The 17,831-nt window shown below is 48.4% G+C and overlaps 1 protein-coding gene across 1 annotated transcript; it reads right to left on the bottom strand.

Annotated features, from left to right (window-relative positions):
- Positions 1-4,463: 4,463 nt before the first annotated feature.
- On the bottom strand, positions 4,464-17,708 carry CCT5 (chaperonin containing TCP1 subunit 5). The gene is made up of 11 exons (XM_034998853.1): positions 17,534-17,708; positions 14,651-14,711; positions 13,966-14,130; positions 12,325-12,523; positions 10,555-10,747; positions 10,325-10,474; positions 7,955-8,074; positions 7,104-7,289; positions 6,351-6,488; positions 5,732-5,912; positions 4,464-4,742 (listed from the first exon to the last, which is right to left on the bottom strand). The coding sequence occupies exons 1-11, from the start codon at positions 17,636-17,638 to the stop codon at positions 4,615-4,617; spliced, it is 1,626 nt and encodes a 541-aa protein (XP_034854744.1). The 5' UTR covers positions 17,639-17,708; the 3' UTR covers positions 4,464-4,614.
- Between the last annotated feature and the right edge of the window lie 123 nt (positions 17,709-17,831).

Below are 17,831 nucleotides of genomic sequence, written 5' to 3'. Positions count from 1 at the left end.
GCTTTGGGATACTTGGATCATTTAATTTTCACTTTATACAAATCAAGGAATCCTGAAACTCATTATTCCCTCTGAAACATAAATTGGGTAGAAAATGTTAATGCATGATATAATTTAACTTTTAATACATTAAAAAAAAAACCCCAAACCAGATCAGTACCTAAAGAATTTGAATGATAGAGTAATATCCTATCAGTAAAAACCTAGGGCTGTTTTATGGACCAGCTCACAGCTCAGGTGTGGACTTCTTGCTTTTTAATTAAGTACATCCTTTAAAATGAGGAGTGTGGCAAAGCTGTGAAGAGCATGAACTATAAACTCAGATTCAAAGCCCAGCTTAATTGGGCATTTATCTGTCTTAATACAGATGAATCTGTCACGTTCATACATTGCACTATGAGAAATCCTGAGGTTAAGATAGGGTTTCGGGGCACCTGGGTGGCTCAGTTGGTTAAGCGACTGCCTTCGGCTCAGGTCATGATCCTGGAGTCCCAGGATCGAGTCCCGCATCAGGCTCTCTGCTCGGCAGGGAGTCTGCTTCTCCCTCTGACCTTCCTCCCTCTCATGCTCTCTGTCTCTCATTCTCTCTCTCTCAAATAAATAAATAAAATCTTTAAAAAAAAAAAAAGATAGGGTTTCATTGACCTAATTACATCAAGCCAATAAACTTACTTTTTGAATGTGTGGCTTTTTCTAAAAGCTAATGAAGAACGATGGATTACAGTGACGGTCTCCTAGGAAGTGATTTTTCCAAAACGGTGTTTTCTGGGCCCAGGGCCTGGGGCTGCGTCAGAAGTCACTCATGTGTTCACTTGGAAGGGGTATGGGGTCAAGTTTCAGTTTTTAGATTTTAATTATATTAAATCCCACAAACAGCTCAGCTCCTCGGGAGCCCCAGCCCCATGCCAGGCACTCAGCGGCCACACGTGGCCCGGGGAAGCCATGTTGGGCAGAGCCAGTCTGTGCCAGGAAAGACTCTTCGTTCTTCTTGCTGCGCCTTGCTGACTTTCCATGAACCCTAGGCTGGACAGTGGTCACTCCCACTGGCCCTTCTGAGTCTGCAGATCCAGAAAGGCCACCTGGCTCCCCTCCCACCCAGGCCTAGGCCCTGCAGGATGTGCCCTCCATCAGGTGGGGGCATGGGGAGGGTGTTTCCGCTTGGCTCCTGGGCTGTTCACCCCCCGGGTGCCATGGCCAACTTGGAACCATTTCCCATCAACCCTGGGCTTCCGAGAGGGAAACCCACGCGCTTCTATTCCGGAAGACAGGAACGAGAAGGGTCCCTGTGGCGTCAAGGATCCACAGCCACTCCTTCGTTTCTTCCATGGCTGGGCTTGTGGAGTCTCGCATGACTGATGGTTTTAGTTCTGTGAGGGCGGAGGGGTGACAAGATGGGTCCCTCTGGAGAGGGAGAGAAGAAGGGAGCGGTGATGTGGGCCTCACCCACGCAGGGATATGGGGAAGAGAGGAGGGATTCCAGAGCAGTTAGAAGAGTCCTGGGAGGACACAGTGAACCGTCTGAGGCCTGCTTAGAGATGATGCAGGTTAGGGAGAGAAGCAGGGCTCTGGGGAAGTTTGGTTTGAGTCCTGTCTGGAAGATCAGGTTTTACTGGGCTGCAAATACCCCAGCTAACAACAGTGGCTGAGAGAATAACACTGGAGTCTCTCCCACAACACTCCTAATTGGGTCCCAGAGGGGTTCAGGGCCCTGCTGATGTCAGGACATGGGTGGGTGCCTGCCGTTCTGGGCCCTCTGGCCATGGGCATGGCTGTAGGCCTCCTGCTCACAGAACACCAGCCAGGGCAGGAGGGGAGGCCAGTGGCTCTAGTTTTGTTAGGGAAGGAACTCTTTCCCAAGACTACCTCCCCCACCCCAATCTGGGACTCCCAGCCTCCAGAACAGTGAGAGCAATGTTTAAGCCACGGTCTATGGTATTTTTGTTCTAGGAGCCTGAACTAAGACGGTTATCTACTTAAAGTTTCAGGCTCACTGTATCATTCTTGAGAAGTGTAACCAGTTCAGCGTCCTTTCGAGTAACACTGGTGTTCGGTGGTAAGGGGGCTAGATCGGCTGGCCCAACCACCGTGCCTGCCACAAGGACGCGCTCTCCATGCTTTGTCACAGAACGTCAGGAAGCTGCGCGCTCTGGGCTGGGAGCTCAGGGTTCTGTGTTCCCATTGCTTCAGCAAGGCCCTCCTCCTTCAGGGAGAGGGGCTTTTTCTTCTTGTGTGGTGCCTGTCACATGTAACACACTAGCTCTCAGCCCTTCCAGAAGCAACTGTACTTGTGAGTGGTTGCCTGTCATTGAAGAGCAGGCCATTTAGCAAACACTGAGTAAATCCAGCCAGTGTCGGAGTTGGGAGCCAGCAGGAAAGTGCTGTCCTGGTCCGGTGTGGGAATCTGGCCTGGGGGCCCGTGCCTTGAGTCACTCTTGGTGTGCACAGATGACAGTCGGCTGGGGCGCAGGGCACCGGGGCTGACCCTGCACTTGGTGAGCAGGCTCTCTGGGACCCGTTTGGCGGTCGGTATTAGGAAAGCTGGCCCAGCAGGAAGGCACCACGTTTGCAAAGTCTCAAGTGTCAGGTGCAGACTTCACAGCTGAAGGCAGCCCAGCAAGTCCCCCTAGCACCCCCGGGGGTCGTGGGTCCCAGTCTCAGCTTGAAGACTCTGGATCTTCTCCATTTGACAGAGACTGGTTTCTTTTGCCCAGTGTCCTAAGGGCTCATTACAGAGCACGGAAGTATTTTGCATTAATGATGGAAAAAAAGGGACACATAACATGTCCCGAAATTTGTTAACTGGAAAGTACAAAAGGTCACGTGTTACCCTGAAGAGGTCCTCACACAAAGCGAAATCAGGTTTGTGAAACGTCTTTATAGGTTTTCCTCTTCGTAGCCTTATTGTTTCTCTCAGCCCCAAACCTGCCAGGACCATGTGTGAGGCCCAGGTCGGGAGGGAGGAGTGGTTTAGTGGCTCTTCTCAGGCGATCTGGGACCGCTCCAGGGAGACTGGTCCAAAGCAAGCGGCTGCGCTGTCCGCAGGCTGGAATCAGTGCGTTGTGTGGGTCTGTCTGCTGTGACCCCAGACCCGGAACCCAGTAGCACAGATTGTAATAATTCTGCAGCATGATACGGTTTAAAATGAAATACACACCGGGTTCTACATGCAGTAGGGTGTTTTTTTTTTTTAAGATGTCATCTATTCATCTGATAGCGTGTTCATGCGAACACAAGTTGGGGTGAGGGGCAGAGGGAGAAGCAGACTCCAAGCTGAGTGTGGAGCCTGACGCGGGGCTCGATCCCAGGACCCTGAGATCATGACTTGAGCCGAAGGCAGATGCGTAAGCGACTGAGCCACCCAGGTGCCCGTGTTCAGCTTTCAGAACAGGACTGTCTAGTCCACAACATACTGCTAGGAATACCAGCATGCACTCCTAAGCCTGTAGTCTCCTTGCTTCACCAAACCACCAACGCAGCCTGAGAAGAAACGATGATCCAACAGGACTGATCAGCATCTGGGTTCACAGAAGGTAACTCTGAAAGGTCACTGAAGTCAGCGTAGACCGCAACAATTCACTTCATAATTCTGGTTATGGGACTAGTCCCATCAGGATTCCTCTCCCACTGGTGGCACTTAAGTAAACATCCTGATTCTCCAGAAAATGGAATCTAGAGAACCAGATATGGGGCAAACAGCATGGGGAGGAGGGGCCCCTGGGAGTCAGAGCGCCTGGGTTTTTCCCGGCTCTACTGCTCACTGGCCAGGGGGTGAGAGCAGCACTCAGTCTAGCTCGGACTCTCAGAACAAGGCCTGGCCCGTGCTAAGGGCTGGGCCACGTTAGCCACTGTCCCTTTAGGAAGGAGACACGGGTCTACCCGTGCATGGTAACGAGACCTTTCCTTCCATTCAACCCATTCTAACCTCCACACATCCTGTCCTGGGGAAAGGAAACCCCAGTGGGGCGCTCAACGAGCCTTCTAAGTTCCTGCAGGTGGTGCAGGAGTCTGGGCCCACGTGGTCTCCTCTGCGCACATGCTGGCCTGTTTGGGGAAGGGCAGGGCCAGGGCAACGCGATGCCCAGGAGCCTACGTGAAGTCTTACCCTGCGCTCGCTATGCGGCTCTCAGCTAGGAGCACTCAGGACACCTTGCAATCTCGTGGTTTCCCACACTCCTCTCCGACGGGTCTCTACATCTATTGAGAGGTGCAGCACTGAAATACATTTCACAGGATCAAGCCCACAATCCGCTGAATCTTGAGAACAAACTCAATGTTTGAAGTACCTACAGGTAAATAAAAGATTTACTCAAACCCCTTCATTAAGGCAGCATCTGACTGGTACGGTTGGTGTTTCTTGAAGAGAAGACAGCAGTGGTTTAAAGAGGGCTCTTTAATGGAACGAACACGAAAGCCTGCGAGACAGCACCCCACGACCGAGCGTCTTCGAACAAGTACAACCACGGTTACCAAACAGCTACTTTTATTTATCATAATAGCATCCACAGTGTCTGAAAAAGGACACAGTAATAAATAACTGCAGACGCATCACGAGACATCCCTTTATTCGGTCACAGCAGTGGGTCTTACTACTACATTTTATTCTCAAGTTTTTCCTCATTCTTCAGATTCTCCAGGCTTCCGGATGTCATCAATCTTCAAAATCATTCTAACCATTTGTGTTGCAAGAGAGATCTGTTGCTTTTTGCCAATCAAAGTTTCTATGACATGCTGCTGCTTCATATCTGAAAAACACAGAGATTATCCTAAATATATTCCATATTAATAACTTGTTCTCATTTACAGAATCACAGTAAAACTTAAATACAAATCGGGAAGAAGCCCACAGTCCCAGTTACACTTCCGGAGGAACAGGACTTCGTTCTCCCGAGGACACTCTGGAACTTGAACCTGGGTGCCCGAAAGCTGGGGGTGGAGGGGACCTCTCTCCAATGACAAGCTCAAGTGCTGGGCGACCAGCTAAAACCTTTCAGAGACATCTCGCCCCACAAAGTATTCACTAATAACATAATTGAGTAAGCCCAAAGTAAGTGAAAAAATCGGACTATACCTGAAATGTAAAATAATTCCAAGAAAGGCCTAAAAATTACATAAATGTCAACAGAACCAGGCCTTCAAGTTAAAAACAAATTCAAGTATTTGACAAGGAGCTGCTCTTCTTAAGATCTGCTGGCTGTGAACAGGACAACCACAGCACAGCTGTCGTTCTAAGTAAAAGCACAAGCCCCCGGGTTCTGTGGCTGGGGAGGGCTGCAGAACTCGGCACGGCCCCGCTAGCACCAAGTCATGAGTTCCGACAAGCTTCCGCTAGGTCACCCTTCAAACCCCAGCAGCTACGGTACTGGAATCGCGGACACAGCCCCAGAATAAACGGAGACCAAAAAGACAATTTCAGAGCTGCTTCCCAGGACACCCAGATCCTACCTGTGTGAAGAAGAAACGTGGGAACAATTTTCTAAAACCAGAAATGGAAGTCATCTTTGGTAGAAAAACAGCACATTATACTTTACGGCTATTAAGATGAGTGCTATGTTGCTAGGACTAGCAGTCTCAGCAACTCCTAAGGTAATCAAACGAAACTTTCCAAAATTCGGGACCTGAATATCTCAAGTGTGTAAGTATTTAAGATACGATGATCTCACACTGTGCACCCAGCATGAAATCACTCGATTTCAACCCAACGCAGCCCCTCCAAGTCGCCACCGCTCCTCACCATTTGTACCCTTGTGCGAACAGTCAATTCCCAGAGCGGGGTTCATCTCCTTCACTTGTCTGGCTCGGACTTCGGTCATAGTCTGGATGGGATTCATGCCGCTGTTTTCAGAGAGAGCCATGGGGATGACCTCCAGCGCATCGGCAAAAGCGCGCATGGCATACTGCTCCAAGGTTGGGCACTGGAAGGGGACAGGGTGACGGTTAGCATGCTTGGTAGAAACAAAAAAACCAGCCAGCAATTTGGAAATGTAACTAAATCGCATACTTCGAAAACCTAACTCATGAAGAATTCTAAGAATAGGCGCTCTTATTTTTAATCTACCAGAATACGTAAATGTCACCACGGGGGTAGGAAAAGGTATACACGTGAGAGAAGTCTCAAATCAGCTCTTACTACTTTGTATTTTTAGTTATGATATTCATTGAACTCTGAGCTTCAAATAACATTACAAGACTGGAGAGTGACCGTCAAGGCGGGAATGCCGGGTTTTGGACACCTGCACCTAACGTGTGGGTGAGAATCACAGACCAGACGCTGGTTACCCACGGCTACAATGCTTTGTTCACAGCACCCCCGCTGTGCCCCCCGGGGTCCAGAAACCCCGCATGGGCTCTACCTTGTCGGCCTCCTGGCTCACTGCCAGAGCACAAGCGATCTCAGCGGCGCCTCCTCCGTACACCACACGGTTATCGCGGATGAGGTTCCGGATGACACACAGAGCATCGTGAAGGGATCGTTTCGCTTCCTCGATGATCTACGGAAAAAGACAGTTTTGCCTAAATTACTGTTATCACCATGTACCTGTTTTAGAGCCAGCTACCTGGCACCTCTGGTTTAATCTAGGTGTTTGCTGGGTACTGGAAATACTAACTCCCCTATTAGAACTCTCTAGGTTAAGAACAAATGGAGAGAACACACGAGAACGTTCGTTGCCAGATGGTTTCTACCTTTACCCTCCCTTTCCTCCCTGTAATGTAGTTACAACCAGGCAGAGGCAGCCAGCGACTCATTCTGGGACCCATGAGGAGCAAGGGAAGGGGTCAAACAATCCAAAACTGACCAAGAAAAACCTCATGAGTCTAATTGATCAGGATGCACTAAATATTTATTCTGAGAGAAGGGAGAGAATACCGGTGGTTATTTACTTGGGTCCCCTACTTTCACTTAAGCAACTCCAAGGCCAGTGTGCCTTGTAGAATTAACAACGGAACATGGTCTTTGATAATTTTACATCACGGTAAGTCACGATTTCTTGAGGAAAATGATTGTTTAAAAAATAGCAATTATATCTCAGTTAAATACATGACAGGCAAAGCCAAACCATATACCAAAAGCAGAAAAAATGCAGGATAAGTAAGTGGATTCTTACCATCTTATTTCCTCCTCTGATAAAAATGGTCACAGCTCTGGAGTTCTTACACTGCTCGATGACCAGCATTTTGTCCTTAGTGGTCCCAAAGGAGATCTCTTTTACAAGACCAGCAAAGCCCAGCTTCTCAGAGGTAAGCTCTGAGAACCGCGGAACGATGCGGCCTCCCGTCGCGATGGCGATCAGCTGGGTGGGGTAGTCAGGAGGAGGAGAGAGACGACGCTGGTGAGCACTGAACTTCCTAAATCAGATCACAGATGAGCCAAGCTCCATCTAGGACTACCCTGTGCACCCAAGTGCTAACCCACACTAGCCCAAAAGTTCAAGGTCAACCCAAAAAGCCGTGTCAATCAGCGTGGTTTGAAGGGCTGGTGTCCTGGTCGGGCCCCATCACCCTGCACACACTCCCCATAGCTCCTGACTGCCTCTCCCGACCAGATCGAGCTCTGAGCAGTGGCCCCTCTCCACGCCCTGGCCGCAGTGAGGACCAGAGGCTGTGCGTCCGGGCACAGACCACATGTGGGATGGCCGTCAGCATGTGGCTGACACGGAAGTGGCTAAGACAGGGCTTCCTGCCTCAGAGACCCAAGCGGGATGACAGATGGAAAGCATTTCTAAAAACCACAGAACACTAGAACTACACAGCTCTGCTGTTCTTTATGACAATATACATTTTTTATAAATAAAAAAAGATTCCAGCACTTTTCTCTCTCCCAGCTCCCCCTCCCCTAATCTACAGAGCTTTGGCACAATGTGGTTACTAAAGGCAAATACTATCAAAGCAACCCCAAGACACACAGGCATCTTAAGCTCACCCCCTGAGTTCCAAGTCTTCACACGGAGCGTCCTACCTCTATTTCAGGTCCTCCTACCCAGCGAACCGCAGGTAGGTTATTCTGAAGAAGTAAATGATTCGCTTCATCGTCGAAGCCCCACTGGCAAATAGCTAGATTAGCTCCTGTTTCTTTAATCTGGGGAAAAAAAAATGCCACAGTCACGTCAGTGTTCCTTGTGCTCGAAGAAAGACGGGATACACAGTGGGATGTGCATTGAAACAAAGTAGAGAGAAGGAAGGAAACACCCAGGTGTCTTACTTTCTGTCAGGCCCAAATTCCAAACAACAAACAGGTATCAATAGAAATCACCCCATTTTTTTAAAAAAATAATTATTTATTTGAGAGACAGAAACAGAGCTTGCAAGTGCATGCGTAGCGGAGGGACAGAGGGAGAGGGAGAATCCCAAGGGACTCTGAGCTGAGTGCAGAGCCCGACACTGGGCTTGATCCCATGACCCTGAGATCATGACCTCAGCTGCAATAAGCAGTTGGACGCTCAGCTGACTGAACCACCCAGGCACCCCTGGAATCACCTCAGTTTGTAAACTATGCTTTAAGTGTTGGTAATTCACGCTGAACCCCACGGCCACAGTGAAATATAACAAAGACGTGTCAACAAGGGTTAGCACTGCCCCAGGACCTGGGGGACAGCTGCCTCGCCACAAATATCCGTAAGGCAAGTTCATGCATTACGTGTCTAACAGAAATAGCATCTTTGACACACATTTCTCTCTACCTGCTTTTCTCACTTGGGTGCACTACCCTCTGTGGATCAGCAGGCTAATTTAGAGGCCCACAGAGGTGATCCTGCCTCCCACCCCTGCAAATGGCTGAGCCACTTGTCCTGGGAAGGCAGCAATGACCAGAACCGTCCTGTGTATCCCGCCCTCGGTGGTCACCTGTGGTTGCTGGGCCGCCTAACACCCACTCTGTCTGCACCTAAACCTCTTGAACCTTACACCACACCAGCTCTCTTTTATTCCATGACCCTCTGGAACTCAAGTCTGTTAACAGCCCACCAATTCTTGAGAACTCCTTCTGGCACATTCCTGCTGTGAACAAACCCTGGCTGTCCCCTGAAGCCAACCTGCCTCAGTATCTCCTCAAACGGCTAGTTTTCCCTCCCATGTGCTCAAAATAGGAGGGGTCCTTCTTGGTCCCCTCAACTGAGGATAACATTGCTCTCTCTGTGCACAGCTCTCATTCTGTAGTATGTTAGCATCTAGTCCCATCACATTCCTGGCAACCCACCCATCTACCAACACCATTCAGCCAACTCCCCTGGCCTCTCAGTTCCTGCCCCCTTTTCGCCCAGTGCACCTCAGCTGGCATTTCCACGGCAGCCTCATAGCCCAGATAATGGGTTTTAATTTACAAACTCCTGCCAGCATGCTCCCACCTCTCAGCCTTGCTGTTGCCTGCACATGCCAACCATGTTCCTGCCTCAGGGCCTTTGCATATGCTGCCCACGACCACCTTACCCTCAGCCTGGAATGCTCTTCACCCAGATACATAGCTTTCTCACTTTGCTTAGGTCTCTGGTCACATGTCACCGCCTTAAGGAGACTTTCTCTGACCGGTGTCCTTCACGGAGCCACTACCCACTTTCCCCTTACTCTGCGCCTCAAGAGCAAGAACTCTGCTCTGTTCCCCACTGTATCTCAGGTACATACACCAGTGTCTGGTATATGGTGGGCAGAGACACAGATCACGCGGGAGTAAACGAATCCAACTACTCCTGTGAAGACAGACGTCAAGATGGCTCTGGTCTGTCTGTCGTGGTAAGTGATGCTCATGGAGTGCTGATGCTGTAAATTCTGAAGGAGCCAGTCAGGGTTATGCACACGTAAAATATTATTAACAGCCAGAGAAAAAGGGTTAAGGTGTTGTATAAGCCAAGACCTGGAATTACAATTAGTTACGTTCTAGTTTAATTCCAGTTATTCAGTAACTCTTTTCTCTACAAGTTATATTTAGACGTTTTGAACACCTGCTAAGTTAAATAACAAAGTTGTCCAAACCTTGAACGTACTGGCTTAGGTGTCCAGGAAAGCAAGCACTGTATAATCAGGAGCACAGCTCAAAATAAGCAAGCCAACTCTTTCAAGTACTCCACACGTTACCATTTTAAGACAAGATCAGCTTTCTTTCCTCTTTAAGCCTTTCTGGGCCCTGTGCCCACTTTGATTTCTTCTCACTGAACTTTTACAATTTAAAAGCGAAATAACGTGGCTCATACTGTTAACACGTTATGTGGAACCACACAACGGAGCATCCAGACATTTCAGGTGAGCGCCATGTGTTATTTATCACGTACAAATCTATAGCTAATTAACCGTATCCTTCGAGAGTCTGAATTTTACTAACAATTACAGTGAGACTTACTTGCTGAATCATCTCTTCGAACTTCTCTTTTTCGTATTTCTGAAGGGCTTTATAATCTTCAACAGAAGTCACATCCAGCTTATGCTTGGTCTTTGGTTTTGGTGGTTCAAATGGACACGTAAGGATTGCAATCTTAGCATTTTCTACTTGCTATGGGGAGAGAGAAAACCCTTAAGCTGGTGGATTTAAGAGCGGAAAAAAGCGTCCGAATCTGAAAGGCACAGACTTACTTTTGGCATCTGCGGGTGACTGAAATCCTTGTCCACGATCACGCCCTTGATGAGTTTAGTATCCTCCAGCCGCCCGCCCACTTTGCCCTCCACCTTGATGAGCTCGAAGTCCACGTCTTGGCGCTGCATGTCCGCTACGGTGAGGACGGCATTCACGGCGATCTCGGCCATCTGCCGGTGACAGCTGTTAACCCTGAGGACAACCCCAAACAAACCTTTCACGTTCACAGACAACTACTGTAACCAAAGCACGACACGTGACACAACGTGGTTACTCCGGCGTATTTTGTAAAACCAGTGACGTTCGGAGTCCGTAGCCAGCAGGGCCACCATAACCTGCACTTTCAACAGCCTGGGGTGGGGCTTCCTCACCTGGGCTCCACAGACCCCAAAGAAAACCATACCTGGGACGGGGCAAGAAAGGACACCTTGTCTAAAGGAGGTGTGGCACTTAGTAAAAAGTGAGAGGACTTGACATGGCTGCTACCTTTGCAGGAACTTCCACCAACATCAGTTACGGAATGGGGGGGTGGGGGGCAGAAGTGGTATCTTTTTGGAAGCCTTTGAAACCTCTGAACAGATTGCTCAATAAATTTACTTTTGGTTCTGGAAAAACTGCACCCAAACTTAGTACTTGAAACAGTGCCTGAAATCTTGAGTCATTTTGGAGAGAAGATAACCACGAAGCCGTGTTATTAGAGGATCTATGGTATTTTGCTTTATGCTGAATATATCTCGCCACTATTGGTTGTTTTGCACATCTTCTGCGCTAAAGATCTATGATTTTATGAAGACCTGCAAACATAGCAAGGTCAACTTACAAAGCCATGACAATATGAGGTTTGTGCATTTTGACTAAGGGTAACATCTGCCTTCCAGGAGGATAGTACTGTACTTGGGACAGAGACCATCCCTCTAGCCAGTGAGGCTCAGCACCTGGACACCAGGGGGCACCTAGCACAGCACCACCGTAGAGCCTTTCCCTGGGGGTAGAGGGAGCAACAATTTCTCTTGTACCCCCCCTGACATCCGAGTCAAGACTCTGCCTTCCTTTTTGCCGAAACTACCACACACACGTTAGAAATTAAAACATTTCTCACACTGATCTTGATTCAAAATAACCAGTGTAATAAAGCACCTCAGGCTAGATTTTTATGCTACATCATGGCAAGAGCCAGTAAATATTATTGTTCAAATAAGTATGTCCCTTGGCTGAGGCTGCTTTCAGTCTCCGGGGGCGGGACCTGTGTCTCTGAGCCCCCAAGACGTGGCAGCAGGCCTGGTAAATAGCAGGCATTATGAAAACACTGAAAACGCCCAATGTAAGTCAATTTTAAGACTGTCCCTTCTTACTGAATTAAAATTCTGGACCAGTAACTTGCTTGTTGAATAAATAAAAGTGGAGCCCCTCCCCCTAAATGAGCAAAGCAATGGTGCAAGTGTTTTGAAAATTAACATTCCCCAAGCAGGACCATTTTCTGCTCAATTTCTAACACAGCCTATCCTGCTAAATTAAAGAACAGCATCTCTTACAAATACTGCAGAGAGGATTTAATCCCCAAGCCTGGAACTTCAGTTTCCAACCAGAACAGATGCATGTGGCTATACCTGCATCACAAACAAAGCAAACCAAAGTAACAAAAACAGAACGCAGCACACAGGATCAGGAGGAGGCTGCTAGCGGCCATCAGAAAGGTGGTCTTTAGCAACAGGCACACCCATGCTGCTTTCTCTGCAAGCGCCAACGGCAGCGCTCTACCGTAAACGTACACTTTGGAGCCCAGCGTGGTCTTTGCGGTCTGAATCAGCGGCTCAGTGTCCTTTATGTCGACGAGGACACTATCGCTGATCTTGTCCAGGTGCTCGATAGCGATGCGGGCAGCCTGTTCATAGCCGTCGGCGATCCTGATCGGGTGAATGCCGCGGTCCAGCAGCTGCTCGGCTTCCTCCAGCAGGGCGCCAGCCAGGACTGCAGACAGGACAGTGCACAACCAGATCAGGAAAACACGAACGCTTATACGATCACTACCAATCAGATGGGCTACCCTAGAAGTAGGAAGGTTCTGGAATTAAAGTAAAAGTATCTTGGAGGTAGAGGTTTATTTTTTTTGTAAGACAACCTCTGGTTTTGCTTTTAGCAAAAACCTGACAGTTCCTCCCCCTCTTATAAATGGTGTTAGCTCTCAGTGATGGACAGAATGTAACTGAAGAACATACCCTGAAAACATTTTTTATAAGGGCAAAAACCTCTTGTGCTTCCCGAGCCAAGAATTTCTTTTCTTTTAGAATTTATTTTATTCGAAGATTTTATTTATTTATTTGAGAGCGAGCGAGAGAGAGATAGATCACAAGCAGGGGGCAGGGGTAGAGGGAGAAGACTCCCCACCGAGCAGGAAGGGGATCATGAGCCCAAGGCACCCAGGTGACCCAGAATTTTTTTATTTTTAAGTAATCTCTACACCCAACATGGGCCTCTAACTTACAACCCCGAGATCAAGAGTTGCCTGCTCTACCAAGTGAGCCAGCCAAGTGCCCCTTCCAGGCCAGGGATTTCTATTCAGTAAAATTTGCTGGGCGATAAGAGGATTTAAGAACTTACGACTTATCCTCCCCACCATCTTCCCTCCCCCTTGTTTTAGCGTCACAAAGAGGAAGAATAGTGTTTGTTTTAATACTGCCACACTCCAAGCACATCCATAATAGTGCCTGGTACCCAATAAATATTTGTTGAATAAATGAATTCAAATCTCATCTGCAGAAAAGGTTAACATTAAAACAATTCTTTCCATCTTCCACCTTCCCCAACTTTTTAAGTATTTCAGACCTTCAGGAAAAGTACAAAAATAGTAAAATGAATAGTTTACTAACACCATTTTGTCACATTTGTTTTCTCTACGAAGGCACACATGTAATTCTGTTCAACTACGTGACAATTAGTTGCAAAAATCGTAATATGTCACCCCTAAGTATCTGAGCATCCAGCTCCAAATACAAGGGCATTCTCCTATAGCACTATAATGTAACTGTCATGCTCAGGAAACTTAACGGGGTGCTACTCTGCAATGCGCAATCCACAAATCCTTCCATGTACCCCAAACATCCCTCGCAGTTAAACAAAACAAAAACAAAGAAAACAAAAAAGCACCCACATCCAATCAAGAGTTATGCATTACAGCTGCGTGCCATTTCGCTTTGGCTCCCTTGATTTAGAACAGTTTTTGAATGCTCCCCCAACCCCTTCTTGTTCTTCCAGGAAAAGGACTTTTGGGCCTAATATTAAGCCATGTCCTTCAACCTGGATTTGCATGACGGTCTCCTCACAATCTGAATCAGAGTAAACATTCTTGGCAGGTGTGTGTCATTTTAATACTTCTGGAACAGGGCGTTAGAAAGACTATTTTGCTTTCTTACCAACCACCCCCGTGGTCCCATCTCCAATTTCATCATCCTGTGATTTGGACAGCTCCACCATCAGCTTGGCAATCTGGTGATCGACGTCCATCATGCTTAAAATGGTGGCACCGTCATTTGTCACTGTCACGTCGCCATCCTTGTCCACCATCATTTTATCAAGTCCTAGAAAGATGGCAATGTTTATAACGGCATTAGGCAAAAGAACAGAAACAAAATCTGTACCAAAAGTTCTAAAAAAAAAAAATTAGTCTCTTGACCCAATTCCTACTTACAGAACTTATTATAAAACTTTAACATACATAAAAGAATATCTACATGCAAACATCCTTTTAGGTTGGCGAATACAAAGCAAGACGCTGGAAGCAATCTAAAGGGCTAAAGCCAGAGAAATGGGAGGAAAAAAAAGGAGCATCACTAAATGTCATATTAATCATAAAAAGGGACAACTACGATGTGGAAAATGCTAATGAAATGATGTGAAAAGGGAGGAAAAAACCCTGACGTAAAACCATATGCACCTATGATCGTGAACATGTTGAAAGCCCGGAATACACAAAACAAGTTTGTTAGTGGTGGGGACCTAGGATGCCACCTGCCCCACGTCCCAACTTTATAAAAGGGTTGTATCAACTGTCTATAATTGATAACATTCGTCAAAAAACACAGAATGGTAGTCTCTTACCATTTGGTCCAAGTGATGTTCTCATTGTATTTGCTACAGCCTTTGCCGCCATGATATGAGACTGAAAAATGAAACAAACAGAAAAAAACAAATGTTCAAGGGGTGCCTGGGTGGCTCAGTGGTTAAGCGTCTGCCTTCGGCTCAGGTCATGACCCCAGGGCCCTGGGATCAAGGCCCGCTCAGCGGGGAGCTGCTTCTCCCTCTCCCATTCCCCCTGCTTGTGTGCCCTCTGTTGCTGTCTGTCAAATAAATAAATAATATCTTAAAAACAGGAAAGAAACATACAAAATAAGCTCCTTTAAAAAAAATGAAACAAAAACACAAATATTCAAGTTATGTATTTTAATGGTTAAAAGCACACAACTAATGATTATAAAATCTACTTCTAGTTTCTGTTCTCTAGAAGCTTTCACATTTAAGTGGCAACACGCAAATCTAAGTAAGTGTGGTAACCTTCACAACCACCAGCTTTAGTAGACCATTCTCATGTAAAAGCAGCAGAACCTAGTGCTTTAACTCAGCACATCTATGAGGCAGGTTCTCCTACCTGCCCCATTCTACAGCTGAGAGCGTGGGCAGTCTGGCCGGGCAGGCCATGGAAGACCACTTTGCAATGCTAACCTCATACGAAGAGTCCAGATGCACATGTACAGCACCTTGAACTATCACACTACGGTGTACTGCAGAAATGTACCCTTCTCTTCCATGGTCGGGCCAGTACATGGCCTACATGTGAAAAATCACCCTTGTCATGTGCCAAGAGTATCAATAAAGTAATGGAAACTTGCAAGCATCCCTTCCTGTTTGCGCCACAACCAGGCTCATTTTCCCTCCAAATGTTCCTTTGCTCCCAGTCTCGCTGTCACCAACCTAACCTGGATCCACAGCACCCTACAGAAATCCAGGGTCTCTTATGTACTCCTACCCTTTAGATTCATCTGACATCCAGCTAACCCATCCATTTTTCTCAAACATGCCATTTGCCAGTCCGCAAACCTTAAATGACTCCCTAGTGCCTCAACACTGAAGTCTGAAAGCTTCAGCGTTTTCTTTAATGCGCTCCGCAACCTGAGAGCTACTTTCCCTTCCAGTGACGACGGTCCCTGCTTGTTCCCCAAATATGTCCTCTGTTCCTTGAAGCAGTACCGCGCAGAGAAGCTGCTCTGCTCATCAAAATCCCAACTTTCAAAGCAGTTCAAATGCCCATGTTCTGTGAAGCCTTCCCAGTCACTCCATCCGGCAGGTAGGAAAACAGAAACTTCATAGGATCTGTGAAAATGCTGGTCATTAAAATACACATTGAAGGATTTGTCTGTGTAACGGAATTTTTAAAGGATCATCATCACAGATAAGCAGTTCTTAACCAGGGATGATTTTGTCCCTCAGGAGACATCTGGCAAGGCCTGCAGACATCTTTGGTTGTAACAAATGGGGTGGGGGCTGCTACTGGCATGGACGGAGTAGGTAAAGGCCTGGATGCTGCTCAACGTCCTGTACGGGACAGGCCCGCAAACAAAGAACGATCAGGCTCCCCAAATATTAAAATGCCAAAGCTGAGAACTCTGGCTTTAGACCATCGGTTCTGGGGTCAGCCAGAGGTGTGCTTGAATCCTGGCCCCTTTCTTCACTGACAAGCTGTGCCACCTCCCTGAACCATGGTCCCTCCTGAAGTGACCCCACGTAACCCTCATCCTCAGCCTGAGGGAGGTGTACTACCCCCACTGAGAAACGAGGTTCGGAGACGCTGTGCAAACAGTGACGACTGTGTGGCTTCTTCACTTGTTTAAAATACAAAGACGCCAAGTGAACCGAGACACCTCAGCCCTGGAGATGCGATCTCACTTTTAACAAACCCTAAAAAGGTCCGTGTCCTCTCAAAGCTTCCACTGCATTTTGTCAACATCTGTGTTCGGATGACTTTCTCACCTGGACTCCTGCTCCTGGTTTAACTCCTCTGGTCCCTCCTGTCCCCTTTCGTCCACCAGACCCAACTTCCTCAAGTACAGTTCTACCCGAACTGCGGTTCTGCTCAAAACCCCCTTACTGGCTCCCCGCCCTCCCAGGGTTTAGCATCTTGACTGCGAGGCACTGAAGCTTCCACCTTCAGGGAGCTGCTGTTGACTCGAACGAGACTGGGCTCCATCGAAAACCACACTGCTCTTTCCCTCCGCAGTGCGCCATGCGTCTTCCCGCCCAGCTTTTCGCCTTTGCTGTCCCCTCCCCCCCAAGTGCTACCTCTGCCACATTCAGGACAGTGGCCCCATCTCTGGTCAAAAGCCACCCTCCACCCTTTATCCGCATCCACACGCTGCCTCGTATTCCTTGCATCATGGTCATGGGTGCCCACCTTCCACTCTGGCGGTGGTATTTTCTTCTCTAAGGGCACACGGTTTTCGTTTTCACGACACCACATCCACCATCACGCCAGGTATAAAGGTGCTGACAAATTAAATACTTCGTAAACGACCAAACCTCTACGAAGTGACAAAGAAAGGGAGCCTCATCCTTTGGGGCTGTGGCTTGTTCCCTGGCCAGGTGACCAGAGAATACCCCCCCTGCCTCTTCCCGATGGGAACACCGTACGAACGACCAGGGGCCGGAGAAGCCGTCGGAGGCGGGCTCGCAGCCTAGGCACTGAACTGCCCCACCCAACGCTGACGGGCGCCAGCAGCTCCACCCCAAACCCCAAACCCCAAACCGGGATTAAAGGCTTCTACGCCGGCCTCGCCCCAGCTCAAGGAGCGGGGTGCAGGCCGGAGACGAGACGGGGTCCCCGACCTTTCCGGGGAGCACATGGCGGAACCGCTCCCAGGCGTGCGCAGGCGCAGAGCCACGGGCTTTGGCCACCCCCTCTCATGCCACCGCCAGCGTCCGTCCTGTTACCTTGAGAGCCTCAAGTCCCATAAGACGAGATTTGCGATCCTGATCCTTGATGATGAGGAAAGGGCGCCCATATTCATCGAAGGCGAGGGTCCCGACCGACGCCATGGTGCAGCAGCAGTGGTTACTTTCCCCCAACCGGTGGACACCGCGCCGGAAGCGAGAACACGCCTTCCGCTCGCGGGAGGACGCAAGAGTGCGTGCATGCGCAGTCCGGGACGCGTGAGACTTATTTTTCACCCGAGACTAGTTTGACGCCAGACAGTACCTTCTGGAATCAGAAGCCTTAGGAAACTTCTAT

This window comes from Mirounga leonina, unplaced genomic scaffold (genome assembly GCF_011800145.1).
Source record: "Mirounga leonina isolate KUSES-001 unplaced genomic scaffold, KU_Mleo_1.0 Mir_95, whole genome shotgun sequence".
NCBI lineage: Eukaryota > Metazoa > Chordata > Mammalia > Carnivora > Phocidae > Mirounga > Mirounga leonina.
The sequence above is the reverse complement of the archived record's forward strand: the minus strand, read 5'-3'. Positions and strand labels throughout refer to the sequence as shown.